This window comes from Lepus europaeus, chromosome 12, assembly GCF_033115175.1.
Source record: "Lepus europaeus isolate LE1 chromosome 12, mLepTim1.pri, whole genome shotgun sequence".
Classification (NCBI taxonomy): domain Eukaryota; kingdom Metazoa; phylum Chordata; class Mammalia; order Lagomorpha; family Leporidae; genus Lepus; species Lepus europaeus.
In genome coordinates, this window is record NC_084838.1 from 97,062,495 (window position 1) to 97,088,082 (window position 25,588).

Here is a 25,588-nt window from a genome sequence, read left to right on the forward strand (position 1 = left end):
TTTGAATTGAATTTGTTATCTACTATAACAGAGTATGTATATAGAGTATTACATAGAGTAATAATCACTTTAAATAAAGTGCTATGGTACATAGGGACAAAAATGTCTGGCATGTGTCATCTGAACAGCAGTTAGGCTTCCTAGCTGCCTGCCGAATGCCAGCCTTGTCTTTCAGATGTATTCTGTTCTCTCTGTTGCTCTTGCCTGTGATCCCCTCGTAGTGCTTCTGAGCTGAAGGGTGGGCATTCACTACCTCGCAGTACGCGACCCAGGAAACGGGGGCTGGGACAGTGCATGAGAATCCTCCAGGGCTGTCTGAATACCCCAACGGCCCGGTCCGCCCTTTAGCCTACGTCCAGGATGCACTCTGGAGGCTTCGCTGAGTTTCGCAGCTGGGCCACTGCATCAGCAGAACTTGACACTTGAGGCTTGAAAGAACCACTGAAATCACCTTAGATGGAGAAGTTGGAGGCCAAGATATTAAGGCTCTGAATTCCTTAGAAATGCAGGCAGAAGTGGAAGCAAATGTATCCAGGACTGTTGCTGGGCCCTAGTACATCGTCCCCATAAGTAGGTTAAGGGCAGGCCAGGCAAGGGTGGGTTAGTGTTTCCGTTTCCATTGCTTGCTTCCCACAGCGGCCTGCCCTCTGGGACCTCAGCCTGAATTCTTTTCACAGCCATGACAGGTTTCCTCTGCCATGTGGTTGCCCCTGCTTAAATGCCTTTAATGGAACTTGGGAGAGTGGGTGGAGGCTAACATGACGCACCTGCAGCACCCTTGGTACGGTCAGGAATGGTGTGGAAATCCAACAGTGCCTGCAGCCACATTTTCTCGCCCCACCCTTCCATCATGCTCGGTTACACTGTCAGATGGGTCCCGCCCGGGCCTTCACACAGGCTGTCGCCTTGACTGAAGCCCTGGACAAGGCCTCTCCCCATGCTCACGGTGTTATACCTGTCTCCTCTAGGGTTGCAGTCAGGATTTGTCAGAAGATGGGGGCCACATGCTAAAACCACCCGTAGTGTGTGATTATAAATGATGTTTTTAAAGAGATTTGCTTATTATTTATTTGAAAGGGCTACAGAGAGAGAGGGAGAGAGAGAAGAAGAGAGATCTTCCATCTGCTGGTTCACTCCCCAGATGGCTGCAATGGCCAGTGCTGGGCTAAGGTGAAACCAGGAGATTCATCTGGGACTCCCCTGTGGGTGCAGGGGCCCAAACCCGTTCTCTGCTGGCTTTCCAGGGCCATTAGAGGGAGCTGGGTCAAAAGCAGGGCAGCCGGAACACGAACAGGTACCCATATGGGATGCCAGTGCCATAGGCCTCAGCTTTACCTGCTACACTACAAGGCCGGCCTGTAAATGGGAGATTTTTAAAAACTTAGGTTAAACAGCTTCACATAGGAGGAAGAATGTGTGTTTAGTGTCGACAGCAAGTACTGATTCTCTTGTCCCCTTCTGGAGCCCACTGCCCTGTGTGGGTGCTTTCTGTCCTACTCATGGTCAGTTGTTGACAGCACAAGGTCCCCTGGATGCAGTAACCACCGTAAGCGTCTCTGCTCCTCTCTCTCTTGCCTTCCCGTTTTCCTGTGGGTATCACTCATTAGGACCGTTAATGGCCAGTTAGGTCTTGCATCTCTGAGACCATATGGTCCTTAACAAGAGGTTGCAGGGCCGTAGTGAGCTTCCGGTTCCTGTAGGCTTTCCTCCCCGGGGCATGTGCTGTGCTCCTCTGGGCTAGCTGACGGTGCCAGTCCGAGGCTGTCCCACAGGCACAGCTTTGGGAGCTGAGGAAGTAGGCATCCTGGTGGAGGGAGGCAGCAACACAGGTCAGTGTGAGTTGCACAAGAACAAGGCTGCACTTTTCCCAAGTGACTGGGAGGCGACACTGACTGACACTGTGGAGGTGGAGCCCCTCGAACAGATTGTATCTTTGGGTCCTGTAGCACTGGAGATGTCTTATAAGCCAAAGCTAGAGTCCTACAGTGTTTTTCACCCAAGAATAACAGGTTCCGTTTCAAACAATGCCCGAAGGGTTGTGGGGATTCAGGCCAGGTGCTGCCCCAACAGGGCAGAGATAGCCTGGGACAGCAGCCCCAACAGAGCACAGGGACCGAATGGTATCGTATCATGAGTCACAGGTGATATTTTTATTCTTTCTGAATCATGGTAAGCATCCAGCAGCCCCGGACAAGGTCTGGGAAACGAGTTTGAAAACTTCACGTGTCATGATCTCTTTAAAAAATTATTTATTTATTTGAAAGAGTTATAGAAAAAGAGGGAGAGACAGAGGCCAGGATCCTGGAGCTTTATCCAGGTCTCTCACATGAATGGCAGGGGCCCAAACACTTTGACCATCTTCTGGTGCTTTTTCTGGGTCGTTAGCAGGGAGCTGGATTTGAAGTGGAACAGCTAGGACATGAATCAGCACCATGTAGGATGCCAGCCTGGCAGGTGGTAGCTTTACCCTCTGTGCTACAGTGTCGGCCCCCTGAGCTCTCTCCTTGTTGAGTCATCAGTTACCACCTGGGAACCTGGCACCGTAGTTCCAACAGACACCCTTGGGAATTCCGACAGCCCTGCGGAGCAGCAGGAGACACATAAAGCAGTGCTATCCTTATCAAGAAGATGTCAGCGAGCTCTCCTCGCCACCCCTTTGGAATGCCTTGGTGTCTAAGTACTTAAAGCATCTGCCCTCAGCGGGCCTCTGACATTCACCTGGGTTTGATGCTGGTGCGCACTTGCAGCTTGCTGAACGGCCTGTTCTCTAGAGCAGTCTGTAAACACCCATTCTCAGCAACGCTGGGAGGGCTTTGACTTCCGCCTCCCAGACGGCAGAGGGAGGGGAGTCTTCACAGCCTCGACTTGGATTTGTTGGAGTGTGTTGGATTGTTTACGCTGTCCTTCACTCAGAAAGCACCCCCCCCCCTCTTTCTCTCTCTCCTAGCTTTGGCATGGTCCATGATGGAGAAGGGAACGTGTGCAAAAAGTCTGAGGGCAACATCATGTCCCCTACATTGGCAGGACGCAACGGGGTCTTCTCCTGGTCACCCTGCAGCCGCCAGTACCTGCACAAATTTTTAAGGTATGCATTCCTTGGGCTGGTGGTGTGATTCCCCAGGGCACTGGGCACTCTCTGCCCAGGGTGGCTTCCTCAGATGGGGCCCCTCGGAAGAGGCCTCAAAGCAAACCGGAGACCAAATTGTTACTGAAATGATAATATAATTAGCAAATACGAGAGTCAAATGAAAATTAAATAAAGTAAACCAAAGAAAAGGACACAAATCAGTATGTGCACTAGAGTGCTCAAGTCTGCCCGCTTAACCAGATATTCACCCTCAGACTCAGGATACACATACCAAACCACGGTGTGTGTAGCACAAGGACAAACCATAATCAACTCTTTTTTCCCTTTTCTTCTTCTTTTAAAAATAAATTTCTCATTAGGTAGAAAACCTTGTACATATAAGCTTTAACACAGTTCTAAAGCTTAAAATTTTGAGGTTTATTTTTAGAAAAGTTTATTACAGCTTAATACATTTAGGTTACAGAACATTGGGTGGTAGGGTTTGGCCGTTGAAAAAGAGGTAGTCTCAGCCGGCGCCGCGGCTCACTAGGCTAATCCTCCGCCTTGCGGCGCCGGCACACCGGGTTCTAGTCCCGGTCGGGGCACCGATCCTGTCCCGGTTGCCCCTCTTCCAGGCCAGCTCTCTGCTGTGGCCAGGGAGTGCAGTGGAGGATGGCCCAAGTCCTTGGGCCCTGCACCCCATGGGAGACCAGGATAGGCACCTGGCTCCTGCCATCGGATCAGCGCGGTGCGCCGGCTGCAGCGCGCTACCGCGGCGGCCATTGGAGGGTGAACCAACAGCAAAAGGAAGACCTTTCTCTCTGTCTCTCTCTCACTGTCCACTCTGCCTGTCAAAAAAAAAAAAAAAAGAAAGAAAGAAAGAAAAAGAGGTAGTCTGTTGATTTGTGAATTTCGGAGAATTCAGGTAGACTCCGCACCACATCTCAGGGGCTTTAATTTAGAGTCTGGTTAAATCGTCAACCAGATCTGCATTTCTGACCCACGTCACGCCTCATGCAGATCGCAGAGAAAGTCTGCTGTGTGCCGTCATTCACAGGCCAGGTTTCCTCTATCCTGGGAGTGTGCGGGGCAGTGCGGTGCTCTGCAGGGAGGACTCCCACGATGGCCCCGAGAGCAGGGTGCCGAGACATGCTGTCTTACAAGGACTTGATCAGAGAGACAGCCATCAGTGTGTTATCATTCACCAACCCCAAACCACTCATGGGCAAAACACAGACACCTGGAGGGACCAGCTCGTTGGTGGCAACATTGAGAGTAGAATGCAGGGCCCTGGAACTGACTGCTGTGCACTGATCCCAGGGACACCAAGGTAAACCACTCTCATACAGTGACAGCCTTGGCTTTGTTCTTACTTATATGTGCTAGCAGTTTTCAGAAAGGACAAAGTACGTCTTTGGGAAGCAGCATTTCTCTCTCAGAGACACTGATCTGTAAGGTACAGCACAGGGAGGGTGTAAGTTAGATGTCATTCATGGCTCCAGAATGAATGCCGCGGGCTGGGTCCCCCTCAGTGCCCCAGCATTCCTCCCCCTCCTTCCTGAACATGCTCTCCCAAGCCCGAGGGGCAGCATCTGATGCAGACTGGCTTTGTAGCTTTTGTTCCTCACGCTCCTGCCTTTGCTGTTTAGGAACTGCGATTGGATCATTGGCCATCAGAGCAAGATCTACTGTTTTTTAAAAAGATTCACTTATTTTTTTTGAAAATCAGAGTGACAGGACTGGGCTAGGGGAGATGAGAGAGGAGGAGGGAGGGAGGGAGGGGGAGAGAGAGAGAGAGAGAGAAGAAGAAGAAGGAGGAGGAGGAGGAGGAGGGGGAGGAAGAGGAGGAGGGGGAGGGAGGGAGGGAGGGAGGGAGAAAGAGAGGAGAAAGAGGTCTTCCATTTACTGGTTCACTCCTTCAGTGCCTGCAACAGCTGCAGCTAGGTCAAGCCAAAGTTAGGAGCCAGGAACTCCACCCCAGTCTCTACATGAGTGGGAGGGGGGAACTCCACCCCAGTCTCTACATGAGTGGGGGGGGACTCCATGCCAGTCTCTACATGAGTGGGAGGGGGGGACTCCATGCCAGTCTCTACATGAGTGGGGGCGGACTCCATGCCAGTCTCTACATGAGTGGTAGGGGGGGACTCCATGCCAGTCTCTACATGAGTGGGAGGGGGGAACTCCACGCCAGTCTCTACATGAGTGGGAGGGGGGGAACTCCACCCCAGTCTCTACATGAGTGGGAGGGGGGGACTCCATGCCAGTCTCTACATGAGTGGGAGGGGGGGACTCCATGCCAGTCTCTACATGAGTGGAAGGGAGGGACTCCATGCCAGTCTCTACATGAGTGGGGGCGGGGGGGGGGGGGTCCAAGCACTTGCGCCTTATCCCCTGCCTTCCCAGATGCACTGTAGGAAGCGGCATCGGAGGTTCTGAGCAGCTGGGGCTACGCCAGCGCTCGGAACGGGATGTGGGCAGCCCAGGCAGCAGCTTCTTCCACTGCACCATGACGACGTCCTCACGGGCCCTGCTCTTATTCAGGATGAGGGACACGGGTACTCATCAGACAGGAGTCTGTGTTACCAGTCACAGGGTACTAACAAGTGCACCCACGCACCGTCGTCTCCAGATTCCCCTGCAGTGGACACAGCACCGTGCTGCTGTGTTTTCAGAACACAACAGTGCTGCCAATCACAAGACAACAGCTGCTGTGATTGGTTCTCAGTGGAGTTAGCTCCGTGTGTTTGAGAAATCATATTTCTGACATTTATTAAAGAAAGCAGGGAAATTATCCCTCCTATTTCAATAACATATTCTGGAAAAAAGCTGACAAAACAACCACCTTACCTCAAACATTGGTACAGATTTAAAAAGAAATGATAATATAAGTAGCAAATACGAGAGTTAAATGAAAATTAAATAAAGTAAACCAAAGAAAAGGACACACATCAGTATGTGCACTGAAGAGCTAGCTAGCTATGATAGAGAAGCCGGCAGTTTAACAAAATACATAGGATCTGTTCCTGTTATTGGGAAGTAGAGTAAATGCCAGGAATTCAGGGAAAGCAGAAAATGTCTAAAGACGGCGTCTTCATTGGTGTAAAATTAATGTCCACGAATCTGCACATTTAATGTAGCAATGCAGTGAGCTTAAACAGAATGCACATGCCAGTGAAGCCACCTCCACCCAGCAGACCTGGGGGAGAGCAGTAGGCTGGCTGCACCCCAGAAGTGTCTAGTCTGAGAGGCCAGCTGTCCACCTTCTGAGTCTTTGCAACTTACGTGCTCTGGCAGTGAAACTGAGAACCAGCCATTGCAGGAGGCACCGAGAGCAAAGCTGCATCTGTGCCCGTTCTGCGGTGCTGCTCCGTGTTCAGCCGGTGTGTCTGGTTTGTGTCACTGAGCCCCTTCCTTTGGGTTCTACTTCTTTGTCCTTGTTTTCTGTTTCTCTTGTATTTTTTAAGTACAGATTTGCCCCACCCCCTTCTGTTGCAAAAAATAGGTTGTCTTGTTTCTGGAGCAAATTTAACCAGGGCCACTGTTCCTTGTGCTGGTTCTGCCACTGTTTGCTTCACATGAGCTCCCCTCAAAGAGCCCCACGCCCACCTGCAGCAGCGACCCATGAGTGCTGGGTTACCTCCCTCTCAGCCTCTTCCTTCATTTCTCCAGAAGATCTCGTAGCCTCTCTGCTGAGCCGGCATCTGGTTCAGCAGCCTTTAGAGTCGCCATTTACCTTGGTCCTGCCCCTGAAGCCTGAGTCAAGATGTTTTGCCACTTCGCAGGAGTGGGGAACGTCTGGCCCCCAGCCCATACACAGCCTGTGAAATCATTTGGTCTGGCCCTGCCAAGGCAACCATGGGTGGGACTCAAAATTCAGCCAATCAATAACAATCAGATTTTTTAAAAGATTTATTTATTTATTTGAGAGGCTATGGTACAGAGAGAGGGAGAGACAGAGAGAAAAGTCTTCCATCTGCTGGTTCACTCCCCAGATGACCACACTGGCAGGAGCGGAGCTGATCCAAAGGCAGAAGCCAGGAGCGTCCTCCAGGTCTGCCACGTGGGTGCAGGCCCAAGCCCTTGGCCGTCCTCCACTGCTTTCTTGGCCCATCATGTAGAGCTGAATTGCAAGAGGAGCAGACAGGACTAGAACCGGCACCCATGTGGGACACCAGCATCTCAGGCAGAACCCTAGGCCACTACACCACAGTGCTGGCCCCACAAGCTAATTTTTAAGTTGATAATTTTGTATGGCCCAGGAATGATGTTGTGAATATCCAAATGGCTGTTGGCAGAAAAAACGGTTTCCACCCCTGAAATGATGACTGTTTTCTGTATTTAATACTGCTAGGGTGAGTGAAAATTTTGTGAATAACATCTATATCCTGCTAATACATACTCGATCCTGTTTTCTAAGGACAATAGTGATATTATTCAAAAACTGCCCCAACACATGTTCAACCCTGTGAGTCCCTATCCAGCATTCTCAAGGAGTCGAGCTGGGATTGCTGGCATTGTTCTGGCTGTTCCTGACAGCTGTTCACATTGTGCTGTGTGTGAGTGTGTGTGAGTGTGTGTGTGTGTAATTACACTTTCAGTAATAAAGAAAAGCACTTCCTTTATATGTACCACATTCTTATTTTTATCAGCAAAGAAAATTTGGAGTTTTCTAAATCCTAAACCCTTTCTCTGTTTTTCCAGATTTTTTTTTCAGAATTTTTAAAATCTTTTTTTGTTGTAATGACAAAGGGGAAGGTGTATAAGCATTTTTAAGTTTTTAAAATTTGCTCTGACAATTTGGAAAATGAGAGGCTGCAAATGTAGGTGTGTAGTGAGAGTGGCCATTATGAGAATCCAAAAATTCTGACACTGCCAAGAAATATGGGGAGACTGTGGAAAGAAAATAGATCCATGCTAAGAGCAGAATTACTGGGAGGACATGGAAAATGGGTTGTAATCTTCAAGTCAGAATAGGATCCTAGGAATGATTACTAAATTTCTGAAATTGAAAGCAACTTTTCATTCTGTGATCCTAGGCTGGCGAAACACATACTGAAATATGCTAATTTGGGGGGGCTCTAATCAGTAAAACACCTCTATGACATTTCAATAGTAAACCTTTATTTTCAGAATTCTTGGGATTTCCTTTTACCACGTGATTGTAAATGGATATGTAAGATTTTATTTACCCACAAATTTGCTTTATTGAAAAATTAATTTTCCGTGAAAACCACTCATTGTCAAGTTCGCTCTGTTTACTTGCGAGTCAGTTACAGTTGGACGCTTGTCCAGTGTGTTGCACCTTGCCTCTCACTGGCTTGATGAATCTGATACTGTCTTCTCGGACTGTTCGCTGGCTTCCTGATATCCAAGTAATCAAAATCCTGTTATATTCTCCATCAATTAGGTGACTTTTGGATATGTTCCCAACAATGAGTAAGGGTATATGGCTGACATTTAAGGTGATTCTCCTCTCCTGTATTAGCGGTCTAGCATTTGGTACGTGGAATTACATGTAGATTTCAGCTCAGCCGGCCTGGAGTTGTCAGCACAGCTCTCCATTCTCGGTAGTCATGAAGGACAGACACTCGTCCACAGTGACGCATCAGCCTAGCCAATGAGGGCTAGTGTCATTTCCTACCAACAGACACAGACCGCACTGCCTACCAACAGACACAGACCACACTGCCAAGTCACTCACGTCTGCGTCCAGGAGGCCCGCGGCTTGGGGAAGCTGTAGCTCATGATTTTAAATTTAATGAGCACATGGACTCATCTTCAGTTTACTTTATGGAAATTTGAGTCCTGTCCTGCAGAACAGTTGCTGCGCCTCCCTTCTGAACACACGCGCTCACATGCATCCATGCGCAAGGGAAGGGACCAGCACAGCGAACTGCTCGCTGGAGCCTAGGGGCGCGTGGATCCCCACCATCCCCACACCACCAGTGTCAGGGAGGAAGTATCATGTGACGTCCGGGCCCCCAAAGTGTGTTTGCACAATAGGAGGTGAATGCATTCCAGGTCTCATCCTGCTCTGCAGTGTCATACTTTATAATTCATTCATTATAATAATTCGTACATTATAACTCATTCATTATAATAATTCATACATTATAATTCATTCATTGGAGTGGGAAGAGGCTTTTGAAATATGGTACTTCCAACCTTGCCTTATTGATTTCATTAACTTTTTTTATGGTACAATAGATAAACAGAAAAGTACAAAATTCTAAGCATACAGTTCAATTTTTTTTTAAGATTTATTTATTTATTTAAAAGTCAGAGTTACACAGACAGAGATGGAGAGGCAGAGAGAGAGAGAGAGGTCTTCCATTCGCTGGTTCACTCCCCAACTGGCCACAACGGCTGGAGCTGTGCCAATCCAAAGCCAGGAGCCAGGATGTTCTTCCAGGTTTCCTACATGGGTGCAGAGGCCCAACGACTGAGCCACCCTCCACCACTTTTCCAGGCCACAGCAGAGAGCCAAATCAGAAGTGGAGCAGCCGGGACTTGAACCGGCACCCGTATGGGATGCTTTACCGGCTGCACCACAGCACCGGCCCCTCAATGGGTTTTCATACAGTGAACAGGCATTGTGACTTCTTCCCAGATCAGGATAAACAGAAAACCTCGTCGCTCTGCTCCAGTCTTAGTTCCCTCTTCCCATGAGTAATCACTTTCCTCTCATGGAACACTGGAGATTCGCCTGCCTGGCCATGAGTCGTCTACAAACAGAATGATCTAGTATATACTGCTCTCTTTTTTTAGGACTTGTTTGTTTGAGAGGTAGAGTTACAAATTGAGAGAGGAAGAGACAGAGAGAAAGGTCTTCCATCTGCTGGTTCACTCCCCAAATGGCCACAATGGCTGGAGCTGGGCTGATCTGAAGCCAGGAGCCAGGAGCTACATCTGGGTCTCCAATGCAGGTGCACAGGCCCAAGCACTTGGGCCATCTTCTGCTGCTTTCCCAGACCTTAGCAGAGAGCTGGATTGGAAGTGGAGCAGCCAGGACATGAACTGGTGCCCTTATGGGATGCCAATGCTGCAGGCTGGGGCTTAGCCCATTGCGCCACAGCACCTGCCCCATATACTTCTCTTTGAGTATGAGATTCATCCTTGTTACTGTGTATAAGTACAAGGGGACTTCAAAATGTTCACAGAAAAATGAGTGTTTATTTTGTTGAAAAACTTGAAATCCAATACATAGTTTTTTCACAATAAGCAATTTCCATAAAGCTTTGAAGGCCCTTCATATGCATGGATTTCATTTTTTTCCTTCTAGGATGACCTTATCTCTTCATTTGACCTTCCATGAGCTTTTTGAAGTATGCTCATATAGCGTTAGTTTACTTATTTTTTCTTATGTGGATATGTTCTAATTTGTTAATGCATTCTGTTGGTATCGGACATTTGAGTTTCCAGTTTGGGCTATTATAAGGTATGTTACTGTTCATATGCTTTTGGTGTACATGTATGTTTCTGAGGATACATAGGAAAGGAATTTCAGGTCACAAATATATATGTACGATTTCAGTACACACCACCAAAGAGTTTTTTTGTTTGTTTGTTTGTTTATGAAAGGCAGAGTTAGACGGTGAGAGAGAGAAATAGAGAGAAAGGTCTTCCTTCCATTTTCTCACCCCCCAAATGGCCGGCTGTGCCGATCCGAAGCCAGGAGCCAGGTGCTTCCTCCTGCTCTCCCATGCGGGCGCAGGGCCCAAGCACCTAGGCCATCCTCCAGTGCACTCCCGGGCCACAGCAGAGAGCTGGACTGGAAGAGGAGCGACCCGGACAGAACCGGCGCCCCAACCGGGACTAGAATCCAGAGTGCCAGCGCCACAGATGGAGGATTAGCCTAGTGAGCAGCGGCGCCAGCACCAAAGAGCTTTTGTAAGTGGTCATGCAGAGTTACACGAGGGGCAATCGGGGAGTCCAATGGCTCCACATCCTTGCCAGCACACAGTCTCATCTTCGTGCTTTCCGTGCCAGCCCTTCCAGTGGGTGTACAGCAGCATATCAGTGTGGCGACTAATGGGGCTCAACACCTTCTTACAAGTTTAAAAGCCACTTGAACAACATTCTTAGTCAAGTTCCTGTTCAGATACCCTGTGCCCTTTTAAAAAACTAGGCATCCTGTCTTCTTATCTCTGGAGAGGAGTACTTTATACATTCAGAGTATAAACATTTTTTCCCACTCTGGAATAAACTTCGGTGTGTTGTAAACATCTTTGCTTACTCCTTGACGCACTAGTTATGCTTTTAATGATGTCTTCTGATAAACACAAGTTTCATTCGCTAATGGGGTCAGAATTATCCATATTTTTCCATTATGATGGGTGCTTTTGTATACTGGTGAAAAAAAATGCTGCTAATTCCAAACTCATGGGAACATCCATCCACGTGATCCTTTATGCTTATTGCGTATAGACCGCTAGATTGCTGTGCGGACTATGACAGTCTAAATTGACTTCTCCCATGTGGATATTACGGCAGGTTGTTTGTAGAATGGTTGCAATGATTTCCTTTCTCAAACCCACAGCTTTGATGGCTGAACCATTTTGCTTTCTCTGTGAGTGAGACTTCCTACTGTGCCACGTAATCATCAGCACTTGATTTTGTCACTGTTCTGACTTCATCCCCTTCTAATAGACCTGTGGTGGCACTTCATCAGTGTTTGAATTTGTAATTTCCTAATGACATATGATGTTGGGCCTTGTCTCATTTGCATATTTGTCATCTGTATATGTTATTTGATAAGGTGTCTGTACAGATATTTTGCCTATTTTTTGGTCAACTTGTTTTCTTATGGTTGAGCTTCAAGTGTTACCTATATATTTTGTATCATATTCCTTTGTCAGCTGTGTCTTTTTACAAAGATTGTCCCTCAGTCTGCAGCTTTTCTATTCATTTTCTTAATGATGTATTTCACAGAGTGGAAGATTTTAATTTTAAGGAAGTTCAGCTCATCAATTACTTCTTTAATTGATAGTGCCTTTAATGTTTTGTCTAAAAAGTCATTGCCATACTGGTGGTCATTGAGATTTTTTCCTATGTTATTTTCTAGAAGTTGTATAGTTTCACATTTTACATATGATTCCTTTTGAGTTAATTTTTAATGTTATAAAGTCTGTGTCAGCATTCATGTTCTTTCGCATATCGATGTTCAGTTATTCCGGCATTATTAGTTGGAAGAACTTTCATTTATGCATGCTCTCGCCTTTGTACCTTTGTCAGAGATTAGCTGACTGTGTTTGCAGCCCTGTTCGGGGCCCTTAAATCTGTTCTGTTGGTCTGTTTCTCCGTTCTTTGGCTAGTTTATCCTGTCTTGATCACTGAGCTTTACACTTAATCTTACAGTTGAGTAGCATCAGCCTTTTACCTGTGCTGTCTTTCTTCAATACGTCCTTGATTATTCTGTATCTTTTGTTTTCCATATAAACTTTAGAGTCAGTTTGCCTACATTCAAAAAATAGCTTGCTTCAATTTTGATGGACATTGCCTTAAAGCTGTGGATCAGGATGGGAAAAAATGGCTTTTTGACAACACTGAGTCTTCCTGTCTTTGAATGTGGGCTATCTCTTCATTTATTTAGTTTTTATTTTATGTCCTTCAAATTTTTATAGTTTTCCTCCAACTTTTGTATGTATTTTACTATATTTAGACCTAAAAGTGTCTCTTTTTCTGGGTGCTAATATGAATGATTTTTGTGAGATTTTTAAATAAATTCCACTAGTTCATTGCTGGTTTATAAAAAAATCATTGGCATTTGCATGGTAACCTTTCATCCTGAAACCATGCTCTAATTATTTATTAGTTCTAGGAGTTTCTTTCTGTATTGTTTTGAACATTCTACATACACAATCACAATCATGTCACCTGCAGACACAGTTTTATTTCTTCTTAGTGTGTACATTTTATTTCCCTCACTTGGATTGTTAGACCATCTAAGCCTGCCAGCACAGAGTTGAAAAGAAGTGGTAAGAGGAGGTGGCCTTGCCTTGTTTGTGATCTCTGTGGAAACTTTCTGGGTTCTTCCCTTTACGTATGAGATCAGCTGTGGGTTTTTGCAGATGTTCTTTATCAAGTTGAAGGGGTTCCTTCCCTTCCTATGGGAGTTTTTATCAAATAAGTGTTGGATTTTGTTAAATATTTTTCCGCATCTTTTGATGTGACCATGTGATTTTGCTTCTCTAGCTGGTTGTTGTAAATTGATTAATTCATTTTTGAATGTTGGAGCAGCCTTGCATACTCTGGGATTAGTCTCTCTTGGCTGTGGTGTGTAAGACTTTCTGTGTGTAGTTGGATTCAGTTTGCAAATACTTCATGGAAGAGTTCTGCCACTGCGTTTCGGAGAGACACTGGTCTGGCATTTTCTTAGAGTGTCCTTGGTTTTGGTGCCAGGATAATGCTGGCCTCGTGGAATGAATTAGGAAGCAGCCCTCGACTTTGTCTGCTGGAAGAGACCTAGAATGGGTACTTCTTCCCTCAAGTCAGCAGAGTTCACAGGGAGCCCGTCAGGGTTCTGTTTGCTTCCTGCACAACCCTGAGCTCCAGCGCAGTAGGATCTGGAGCTGGGGTCCTGGAAACAGCAGCCAAGCTCTTCCCCAAGGAGAAACTCCATTCAAAGCGAAGTGTGGAGGATTCTTAACCATTGCTCAATTTATTGTGATTATGGTTTTTGTTTTCAGAAGTTTGGGGGACCCTACTGAAATCTATAGGAAGGGTTTAGTTACAATTTATAAACCCAAACATTTAAAAATACTCCTTTCCAAATGCTTAAATTATCGCAGAGAACATCATGAGAAGTAAATCATCAGCTGGTGCCTACCCATCTACTAGGAAGCTTGAGCACAGGTAGTTTCCTTCTTTGTGGTGATCTAGGCAGAAATTAGCCCAAGCATAGACCATTGCTGGTGGAAAACCAGTGTTGCATGAAGAACTCCTAGAAGGTGTGGGGTACTGTACAGATGTCCCCCAGGCTAGCAAAAACTAAAGGGGAGGAAGGAGAGGGCGTAGAAGAGAAGGTGAAAGGGAGGGAATGAGGGTGGGAGGAAGGAAATCCCAGTGTTTGAGATGGGCTGATTTTATTTTGACTTTACACTGCACATTTCCATCTTTTGATTGTTTCTGGCAAGAAGTGGACAAAAAAGGCTGTGGAATAAGGGTTTCTCACATTGAACATCTGGTTATAATTGTTCAGTTTCACTTTTCCCCATGATAAGTTTGAGGAATCTAATGAAGAGCAAATTGTGTTCCTGGAAAAAGTGAAATATAAAATGGACAATTCCAGAAAACGCGACCCCTGTATTTAAATGTAACGAAGATACCTGTCGCATTGGACCTCAGGAGAAAGTCTCCCTTCTCTCTGTGCATGTGAAGTTGCATGAATGAAAAGGCATAATTAAGTGTACATCCTGGTCACCCAAACTCCTGTGTTTCAGCACGGCTCAAGCTGTGTGTCTTGCTGACCAGCCAAAGCCCGTGAAGGAGTACAAGTACCCTGAGAAGCTGCCGGGGGAGTTATACGATGCAAACACACAGTGCAAGTGGCAGTTCGGAGAGAAAGCCAAGCTCTGCATGCTGGATTTTAAAAAGGCAAGTGATTATTGGCAAATGCTCAGTGCAACATGATTCATAAAATTGTTTTATTTAGTGTAACCGACATTGATGTATTCTGCATTTATTGGGTACCTACCAAATGTCAGATCCTGTATGTTGGAGCCGGTCACATATAACAGGAAACACATGTTTCACTGTGTGCAGAGAAGATGATAGTGGTGCTGTTGTGGATATCAGTTTCCATTTGCGAACTGACTTGGCCTGTGAGGTCAGATCTTTCTTTCTGATTTATCATGTGGGAGCTCAGCTTAAGTCAGTATTAGTTGGCAAATTAATACTGTACATTTTTTTCCCAAATAGCATTAGTAAAACAATGTGCTCTCTCTGTCCTCCTGGTGTAATTTATTATAAAGCAGCAGCCTGTCTAGGGCTTCTGAATATTAAATTCCCCAAATAAAGTATTTATAGTCTCTCATAGAAGGCGATATCTACTCCATCAACCCCAGGGACATCACCCAAGAGATTTCCTACATAAATTCCTCATATAACACAGAGAAATATGCTCTTGCTAGATGAGGCAAATCAAGATTTAGGAACTTGCTCTGCTGAACCACAAGAAAAGCTGCACATAAATTAAATGAAAGTAACTATTTTTGAGGTTTCTTTGATTCTAGCTTATCATGAAATCAAGAGGAAAATAGACCCTCTATGCTATGGGGTATATACTAGACCATTTCTGAAAGCCCTGAGAATTCTCCCAGCTTCAGTCTAACCTGATAATCTTCTTTCTTCCAAATTAATGGAAAGCTCTCCCAAAGATCAGTTACAGCTGTGTGCCACAGCTGGCCTCTCATCTCCTCAGTGGGTAATCTCAGCTTGGAACAAGAGCCATGAATCAGTGCCCATCTGCTAGTCACAATGTCACCTTTGCACGGGCAGACGAGGTGAATCAACTGAGAGAGAGAGAGAGAGAGAGGGAGAGAGAGAGAGAGAGAGATGATTGTGAAGGAAAAGGGGCACAAAAGTAAAGTTTTCTTTCCCTGATGGGAACTTCCGGATAGTGTTTCTGGCTTCCCCATTATTTTGCTTGTGGCCATGCCTGTGTTGTTCATGATCAGCTAATGTCACTTGGGAAATACAGACAAAATAGTGAGTTAAGGGCAGAAAGTCTCGCTGACCTTGAGGACGTACCTACATGCGGTGAGGGGCATTCACTTTAAGGGTACAATTTACATTTTAGCAGATGTATTCCCTGTGTTTCCAGCATCCTAATCAGGACATGGCTCCTTCCATAAAGCCAGGAAGCACCCACTTCCATGCCAGCGCTTGCCCACCACAGACAGAAGCCACCATTTCAGCATTCCTGTCATCCTAGGGCCACTTTGCCTCGTCTTGAACTCCATGATTACCTGGTTTCGTGTATTAGAGGTGAAGTGTATAGTATTTCACGATTAAGTTTGATAGTAGCTCTTGGTTTACACAGATACCCTTTGCCAAACTTAGGAAGTTCCTTTCTAATACTAGTTTTCTGAAGTATTTTGTGGCAAAACACTGTTGACTTTTGTCAATTTTTTGGATATAGTTTTATTGTTTTCTCCTTTATTATGTCAGTGTGATGAACCATGTTGATTGACTTTTATCTTGTTTTTCATTGGTTTTTGAATGTTAAGCCTGTATCTCTGGGATAACTCCACTGGGCCATGAACTCTTTCTTATTGTCGTATTTTGCTCATTTGATGTATAAATATTTGTTCTGGATGTGAGCATCTGTGTTCTTGAGTCATAATCATTTAGAAATCTTGTTCTCTTGTAATTTCTTTTCAAGACTTGCTATCAGCATTCTGTTGACCTCATGAATGTTCTCTGCTGTTTTGCCTTTTTGTTTTTTTTTTTTAAAGATTTATTTATTTGTTTGAAAGTCAGAGTTACACAGAGAGAGGAGAGGCAAAGAGAGAGGGAGAGAGGGAAAAAGGTCTTCCATCTGCTGGTTCACTCCCCAGTTGACTACAACAGCCAGAGCTGCACCCATCCAAAGCCAGGAACCAAGGAGCTTCTAACAGGTCTCCCACATGAGTGCAGGGGCCCAAGGACTTGGGCCATCTTCTACTGATCTCCCAGGCCACAGCAGAGAGCGGTTCAAATGTGGAGCAGCCAGGACTCAAACCAGTGCCCATATGGGATGCTGGCACTGCAGGCAGTGGCTTTAATGCTACGCCACAGCACTGGCCCCTGTGCCTTTTTGAAGAGGTGACAGACAATTGGGGTTGTATCTGCATGAAATGTTTGTTAGCATTCACAAATGGCTGCTGTCTGCAGGAAGTTTGTTGTTTTTTCAAAGAAATGTATATCCTAGATTTATTCTTCCCCAAAGAAACCATTGATTTAATGAGTACAAATTTCATAAGTACAACTTTAGAAATATAGTGATTCATAGCTGCCCTCCTGCTCTCACTCCCACCCCACCACCTCCTCCCTCTCCCATTCCCACTCCCATTCTCCATTAATAAAAAAAAAAAAAACTGTTCCTCAACAGTCAAGAGTTGTTCAAGTCATTGCTTCTAAAAGTGTCAATTTCACTTCTACAGATTTCCTTTTAGGTGCTCTATTATCTCAGATCAAGGAGAACATATAGTATTCATCCCTTTGGGACTGGCTTATTTCAATAAGTATGACGTTTTCTGGATGCATCCATTTTGTAGCAAATGACTGGATTTCTTTTTTTTGTTTGTTTGTTTTTGTTTTTACTGTTGTGTAGTATTCCATAGAGTACATATCCCATAATTTCTATATCCAGTCTTCAGTTGATGGGCATTTAGGTTGATTCCATCTCTTAGCTATTGTAAATTGAGCTGCAATAAACATGGAGGTGCAGATAACTCTTTTACTTGCTGATTTCATTTCCCTTGGGTAAATTCCCATGAGTGGGATGGCTGGGTCAAATGGTTGGTCTATATTCAGATATCTGATATATCTCTAAACTGATTTCCATAGTCATTTACCAGTTTACCTTCCAACCAACAGTGGATTAGGGTACCTTTTTCCCCACATCCTCGCCAGCATTTGTTGTTTATTGGTTTCTGTATGAAAGCCATTCTAACTGGGGTGAGGTGAAACCTCATTTTGGTTTGATTTGCATTTCCCAGATGGCTAGTGATTTTGAGCATTTTTTCATGTGTCTGTTGGCCATTTGGATTTCCTCTTTTGAAAAATGTCTGTTTAAGTCCTTGGCCCATTTCTTAACTGGGTTGTTTGCTTTGTTCTTGTGTAGTTTATTGATCTCTTTATATATTCTGGTTATTAATCCTTTACCAGTTGAATTGTTTGCAAATAATTTTTCCCATTCTGTCAGTTGCCTCTTCACTTTCCTGAGTGTTTCTTTTACAGAACAGAAGCTTCTCAATATGATGTAATCCCACCTGTTGATTTTTTTTTTTTTGACTGCCTGGGCCTCTGGGGTCTTTTCTAAGAACTCTTTGCCTTTGTCAATGTCTTGCAGGGTTTCCCCAGTATTCTCTAGTAATTTGATGGTATCAGGTCCTAGGTTTAGGTCTTTAATACATTTTGAATGGATTTTTGTGTAAGGTGTAAGATATGGGTCCTGCTTCAAACAGGTGCATGCAGAGATAGTTTTCCCAGAATCATTTGTTGAAGAGACTGTCTTTGCTCCATGGATTGGTTTTAACCCCTTGGTCAAATATAAGTTGGTTGTAGATGCTTGGATTGATATCTGGCATTTCTATTCTGTTCCAGTGGTCTATCCATCTGTTTTTTGTACCAGCACCAGGCTGTTTTGATTGTAACTGCCTTGTAGTATGTCTTGAAATCTGGTATTGTGATGCCTACAACTTTGTTTTTGTTATATAAGATTGCTTTAGTTATTCGAGGTCTCCTGTGTTTCTATATGACTTTCAGCATCATTTTTTCTAGATCTGAGAAGAATGTCTTTGGTATTTGGATTGGTATCATATTGAATCTGTAGATTGCTTTTAGAAGAATGGACATTTTGATGATATTGATTCTTCCAATCCATGAACATGGAATATTTTTCCAGCTTTTTGTACCTTCTATTTATTTCTTGAATGTTTTGTAACGATCATTGTAGAGATCTTTGACATCCTTGGTTAAATTTATTCCAAGGTATTTGAAATTTTTTGTAGCTATTGTGAATGGGATTGATCTTAGAAGGTCTTTTTCAGCCATGGCATTGTCTGTGTATACAAAGGCGGTAGATTTTTGTGTGTTGATTTTATGTCCTGCTACTTTAACAAACTCTTCTATGAGTTTCAGTAATCTCTTGGTGGAGTGTTTTGGATCCCCTATATTTATATTTGTCATCTGCAAATAGGGATAGTTTGACTTCATTCCCAATTTGAATCCCTTTAATTTTTATTTATTTTTATTTTTATTTTTTGTCTAATGGCCCTGGCTAAAACTTCCAGGACTATCTTGAATAGCAATGGTGAGAGTGGGCATCCTTGTCTGGTTCCAGATCTCAGTGGGAATGCTTCCAGCTTTTCCCCATTCAATAGGAAGCTGGTCATGAGTTTGTCATAAATTGCCTTGATTGTGTTGAGTAATGTTCCTTCTATACCCAGTTTGCTTAGAGTTTTCATCAAGAAAGGGTGTTGTATTCTATCAAATTCTTTCTCTGCGTCTATTGAGATAATCATATGGTTTTTGTTCTTCAATTTGTTAATGTGATACATTTGTGAATGTTGAACCATCCTTACATACCAAGGATAAATGCCACTTGATCCGGGTGAATGATCTTTCTGATGTGTTGTTGGATTCGATTGACCCAAATTTTGCTGAGGACTTTTGTATCTATGTTCATCAGGGAAATTGGTTTGTAGTTCTCTTTCTCTGTTGTATATTTTTCAGGTTTAGGAATTAAGGTAATCTGGCTTCATAGAATCTGGGAGGATTCCCTCCCTTTCAATTGTTTTGAATAGTTTGAAAAGAATTGGAGTTAATTCTTTAAGCATCTGGTAGAATTCAGCAGTGAAGCCATCTGATCCTGGGCATTTCTTTGTCAGGAGGGTCTTTATTACTGATTCAATTTCCATCTTGGTAGTGGGTCTGTTTAGGTTTTTTCTGTCTTCATGGTTGTATGTATCTAGGAATCTATCCATTTCTTCTAGGTTTCCCAGTTTGTTGGCATACAAGTTACTTTATAGTAATTTCTGATTATTGTTTTTATTTCCATGGTATCTGTTGTTACATTTCCTTTTTTATCTCTAATGTTATTGATTTGGGTCTTCTCCTTTTTTTGGTTAGTTGGGACAATAGTGTGTCAATTTTTTTTTTTCAAAAAACAGCTCTTCATTTTGCTGATCTTTTGTATAGTGTTTTTGGTTTCTGTTTTGCTCACTTCTTCTCTAATTTTAATTATTTCTTTTCTCTTACTAGTTCGGGTTTGGTTTGCTGTAGTTTTTCTAGATCCATGAGATGCATTGATATCTTATTTATTTGGTGTCTTTCCAATTTCTTGATGTAGTCACCAGCTGCTATAAACTTTCTTCGTAACACTGCTTTTGCTGTATCCCATAAGTTTTGATATGTTGTGTTGTCATCTTCATTTGTTTTCAAAAATTTTTTGATTTCTCTTTTGATTTCTTCTATAACCCACTGATCATTCAGGAGCATGTTGTTCAGTCTCCATGTGTTTGCATATGCTCTAGGGATTCCTGAGTTGCAACTTCATTGCACTGTGGTCCAAGAAGATGCATGGTATGATTTTGATTTGTTTTTAATTTGCTGAAACTTGTTTTATGGCCTAGCATGTGGTCAATCCTAGAGAAGATTCCATGCACAGGTGAGAAGAATGTGTGTTCTTCGACTGTAGAATGAAAAGTTCTATAGATATCTGTTCTGTCCATTTGGTCTGTAGTGTAGATTAACTCTGCTGTTTCCTTCCTGATTTTCCATCTGATTGATCTGTCCATTGCTGAAAGTGATGTATTGAAATCCCCCGTTACTATTGTATTTGATTCTATGTCTCTTTTTAGATCCCTTAACATTTGTTTTAAATAGACAGGTGCCCTGTAATTAGGTGCATATACATTTATAATAGTCACCTCTTCCTGTTGAATTGCTCCCTTAATCATTACATAATGACTTTATTATTATTATTATTATTATTATTATTTGACAGATAGAGTTAGTGAGAGAGAAAGACAGAGTGAAAGGTCTTCCTTCCGTTGGTTCACCCTCCAAATGGCCATCATGGCCGGCACTGCACTGATCTAAAGCCAAGAGCCAGGTGCCTCTTCCTGGTCTCCCGTGTGGGTGCAGAGACCAAAGCACTTGGGCCATCCTCCACTGGCCTCCCAGGCCACAGCAGAGAACTGGATCGGAAGAGGAGCAGCCAGGACTAGAACCCAGCACCCATATGGGATGCCGGCACCACAGGCAGAGGATTAACCAAGTGAGCCATGGCACCACCCCATAATGACCTTCTTTATCTCTTTTAACAGTTTTTGTGTTAAGTCTTTTTTGTCTGATATTAGTATGGCTACACTGGCTCTTTTTTGGTTTCTGTTGGCATGGAATATCATTTTCCATCCTTTCACTTTCCATCTGCATGCATCTTTGTTGGTGAGATGTGTTTCTTGTAGGCAGCAAATAGATGGGTTTTGTTTTTCAATCCATTCAGCCAGTCTGTGTCTTTTAAGTGGAGTGTTAAGGCCATTTATATTCAAGGTGACTATTGATAAGTAACAACATTGCCCATAAATATTCCTATTTCTTACTTTGGATTTCCTTTGTACTTCTACTGGGAGCTTTTCTTCCTTTACCTTCTTCCGTAGTGATGACCGTGTTTCTGTGTTTCTGTGTGCAGCACATCCTTAAGCATCTTCTGCAGGGCTGGACAGGTGGTGACAAATTCTTTCAGTTTCTGTTTGTCATGGAAGGTCTTTATTCCACCTCCATTCATAAATGGGAGCTTTGAAGTATATAGCATTCTGGGTTGACAGTTTTTTCGCTTAAGTTTTGGACTATATCTCTCCATTCTTTCCTACCCTGTAGGGTTTCTGATGAGAAATCCACTGTGAGTCTAATTGGAGATGCTCTGAAAGTAATCTGGCTTTTCTCTCGTGCACATTTTAGAATCTTTCTGTGTTACTGTGGAGTTTGGCTGCAGTGTGTTGTGGTGAAGATCTTTTCTGGTCGTGTCTGTTAGGAGTTCTCTCTGCTTCCTGTGCTCGGATGCCCCTTTCTTTCTCCAAATTGGGGAAATTTTCTGTTATTATTTCACTAAAGAGGCCTTCTAATCCTGTCTCTCTTTCTAGCCCCTCAGGACCTCCTAGAGCCTGAATTTTGGGTCGTTTAATGGTATCCTGTAGATTCCCAACAGTGTTTTTCAGTTTTCTAATTTCTTCTTCTTGTGTTTGGTCTGGCTGTATAATTTTCTGTGCTTTGTCTTCTAAATCAGATATTCTTTCTTGTGCTTCACCAACTCTGTTGTTAAGGCTCTCCACTGTATTTTATTTGTTCTATTTAATTCTTCATTTACAAGATTTCATTTTGATTTATCTTTAAGATCTCAATTTCATGGTAGAAATTTTCTTTCATGTCACATAGGGATTTCATTAGCTCATGCATTTGCTTCTGATTACTTCTAAGTAATCCTATGATCAATTTTTGAATATCTCCCCTTATTTCTAATAATGGCAATTTGTGTTTTTTTTTCCTTCCTTGATCAATCCAGCTAGGAGTTTACCAGATTAATTAAGCCTTTTAAAAACATCAATGTTTGATAGTGTTAGTGCTATTTTTTAAAATTCTTTTCTATCATTGAATTTTATTTTTTTCTTTATTATGCCTCAACACTTACTGCACCTTTCTTTTTATTGCTTTATAAGGAAAAAAACATGGGTCACTTATCTGAAATCTCCCTTCTTTTCCTAATATAACTAAACTATACTCAAAGCTGTTAACTTCTTTCTAAATATTATATTAGCTGTAGCCTGAAAATTTTTACATACTAAGTTTTTTTTTTTTTTTTGACAGGCAGAGTGGATAGTGAGAGAGAGAAACAGAGAGAAAGGTCTTCCTTTTCTGTTGGTTCATCCTCCAATGGCCGCTGCGGCCGGCGCATCTCGCTGATCTGAAACCAGGAGCCAGGTGCTTCTCCTGGTCTCCCATGCGGGTGCAGGGCCCAAGCACTTGGGCCATCCTCCACTGCCTTCCCGGGCCATAGCAGAGAGCTGGCCTGGAAGAGGGGCAACCGGGATAGAATCCGGTGTCCCGACCGGGACTAGAACCCGGTGTGCCGGCGCTGCAAGGTGGAGGATTAGCCTGTTAAGCCATGGCGCCGGCCACTAAGTTTTTAATATTGTCAATTATGAAATAATTTCCAAAGTAACTGGTGATTTCTTCTTTAATTCATGTGTTATTTAAAAGTATATTAAATCAAAACAATTAGTGAATTTTGATATTTAGATAGTTTAATTTTGATTTCTAGTATGTTTCAAGCTTGTTCAGAGATTATAGTCTGTGTAGGCTTTTGAAATGTTCTGAGACATGTGAGCAGTCTTCAAAAAGTTCACCAAAACTGTATGCTACAAAAAAGCTATGTGTGGATTTCAATGTTTTTACACGGAGATAAACTTTTTAATTTAATTCCATTTTATGTTAACTTTTTGAAATACCTTCCTACTTCATGGCCTGGCATATGGTCTAGCTTGGTAAACATTCACACATGAAATGAATGTCAATTCTGCAGTGGTTGGGCACTGTGTTTAAGAATCTTTATTTTTGATTTGATAATATCACCTGTGTCTTCTGTTTTGTCCTTGACATTTGCTGCCTGTTCCACTGATTTCATGGAGATAAGGGTGAATATCTCCAGACTCGCTTGTGTCTGCTTCTCCCTCTGCTTCTGTTAGTGTTCGCATTGTTGATTTTGAAGGCTCATTATTAAGTGCATCTTAAATCTTCCTGACTCTGTCATTTTTCTTAAATTCTTTTTTCTGATATTAATATAACTATATCAGCCGATTTAAGAATGCTTTTTGTATGATATCTTCATCCATTTTTTATTTCCAATTTGTAAACTTATTTCTATCTTTGTTTGAAATTTAACTTGTAACTGTTCAATTTATTGTGTTTTGTTATACAGTTCCTTTTATTTGGTTTTGCTTTCCTGTCCAGTTGAACAACTGTGAACTTTCACCCAGATTGTTTAAGCCATAATATTTAATTGTTGATATTACAGATTTTAATTTACCACTTTGCTATTTAATTTCTATTAGTTCCATTATTTTCCTTTTTATTACTGATAAAAGCTTCCTGTTGCTTGAAAAATGAGTGATTGTGAAGTATTCATACCCCGGCACTGCAGCATCTGTAGCTGCAGTCTTCGTCTGTGTTTCTGGAGAGCCACGTATGACCGCTTTGCACCTAGTGCAGTCCCAGTCATGATACTGGCACGCTCAGGGAGAGTGCAAGCCAGCCACTTGAAATGCTGGTGTCCTTGCAGGCATTGTTAGGCAATGGAAACATAACCAAGTCTGTGTTCCTGAACTTGGCCTTAGTGAGCAGAGCTCTTCAGCTGTGTGGTGGAGCAGTAGGTGACAGCGTCGAAGCCATGGCAGCCCCTGACTGCGCAGATCAAAGCATGGCTGAACTGTCTGCCCGGGCCCTGAGTCTTCTCTGCCCAAGTGTGACATTAGTTATTGCAAATACATCGTCTTTATCAAGCACCTCGTCTGCTTGGTGACCTGACTCTTCAGTCCGCAGTATCAACGGCCAGAATTACTGTGAAATTTGATCATCTCAGTACCCTGGGCACTTTACTAAATTGGGAGCTGTCCCCCACACCCGACAAGGTCTGCAATCCCAACCCTGCACTCCAGAACCATGATTTAATAGGATCTTTGTTCCAAGAGGACTCTGAAGTTTCAATAAGGATATAATGACATCCAACAGGAATGCTTTAATACAGCCATTGTTCGGTATTCCAGGAGTTAGTGAAGTCAGGGTATGATCAAAGTGAGCAGACCAATTGGACTTGAATTGTTCTGTTGTGATTTAGCTTGCATTTATCATCTAACTCTTTTAGGCACCAGAGTTTTTGCATGTCCAGGATTGAGCACCAAGGTCTCCGATATGGCAGTTCAGGGTTCTTCTAACTCTGTGCTTTACGCCCACCTGGAGGCCTGGACTGCAGAATGAGCAGGGCGCAGGAGGAGGCTGCCTTACACAAACGGCACGGACCAGGGCACAGGCCGAGCTAGTGAGTTCCATGCTGCAGTGGTGAGCTAGCAACAGCATCCTGTATTTCCAGGAGCTTTGTACTTGGAAAAATTGAAAGCGTTGCTTCGAATTATTTTAATCCTGCAAACGTTCCCCAAACCTGGTGTAGAAGATTCTGAAATTGCTCTGGATGGTAGCCTGAAACTCTGTAATTAACACACATTTATTCTTAGGTGTTGAAATTTAACTGAAAAGTGATCCCTGTTAAATATAAGAGTGGGAATAACAGAGGAAGGAGATGTACAATTTGGGACATGCTCAATCAGACTTGCCCCAAATGGTGGAGTTAGAAATGTGTCAGGGGATTCCAATACAATCCCATCAAGGTTGCATGTACCAATGCCATCTCACTAGTCCAAGTGATCAATTTCTGTTCACAATTGATCACACTGATAGGTCTAAGAGTCAAAGGGATCACATAAACAAGACTAGTGTCTGCTAATACTAACTGATAGAATTAAAAAGGGAGAGAACTATCCAACATGGAAAGCAGGATGCACAGCAGACTCACAGCACTCTGGCCTCAGAATCAGCCCTTAAGGCGTTCAGATCCGGCTGAAGAGCCCATGAGAGTATTTTAGGCATGGAAAGCCAAGACACTCTGGCAAAAAAAGCCTAAATGAAAGATCCCTGTGAGTGAGATCCCAGTAGAAAGAACGGGCCATCAAAGAAGGAGGTACCTTTCTCTGAAGGGAGGAGAGA

General features: G+C 43.4%; 1 protein-coding gene across 1 annotated transcript in view; it reads left to right on the forward strand.

Annotated features, from left to right (window-relative positions):
* Window positions 1–17,885, forward strand: part of LOC133771075 (A disintegrin and metalloproteinase with thrombospondin motifs 16-like) — a 62,826-nt gene extending 44,941 nt beyond the window's left edge. Inside the window, exons 7-9 of the mRNA XM_062206798.1 lie at window positions 2,948–3,085; window positions 14,509–14,662; window positions 15,891–17,885. Coding sequence (XP_062062782.1) covers window positions 2,948–3,085; window positions 14,509–14,662; window positions 15,891–16,001 — 403 coding nt within the window. The 3' untranslated portion in view covers window positions 16,002–17,885. The remainder of the gene's footprint in view (window positions 1–2,947; window positions 3,086–14,508; window positions 14,663–15,890) is intronic.
* The last annotated feature ends 7,703 nt before the right edge of the window (window positions 17,886–25,588 follow it).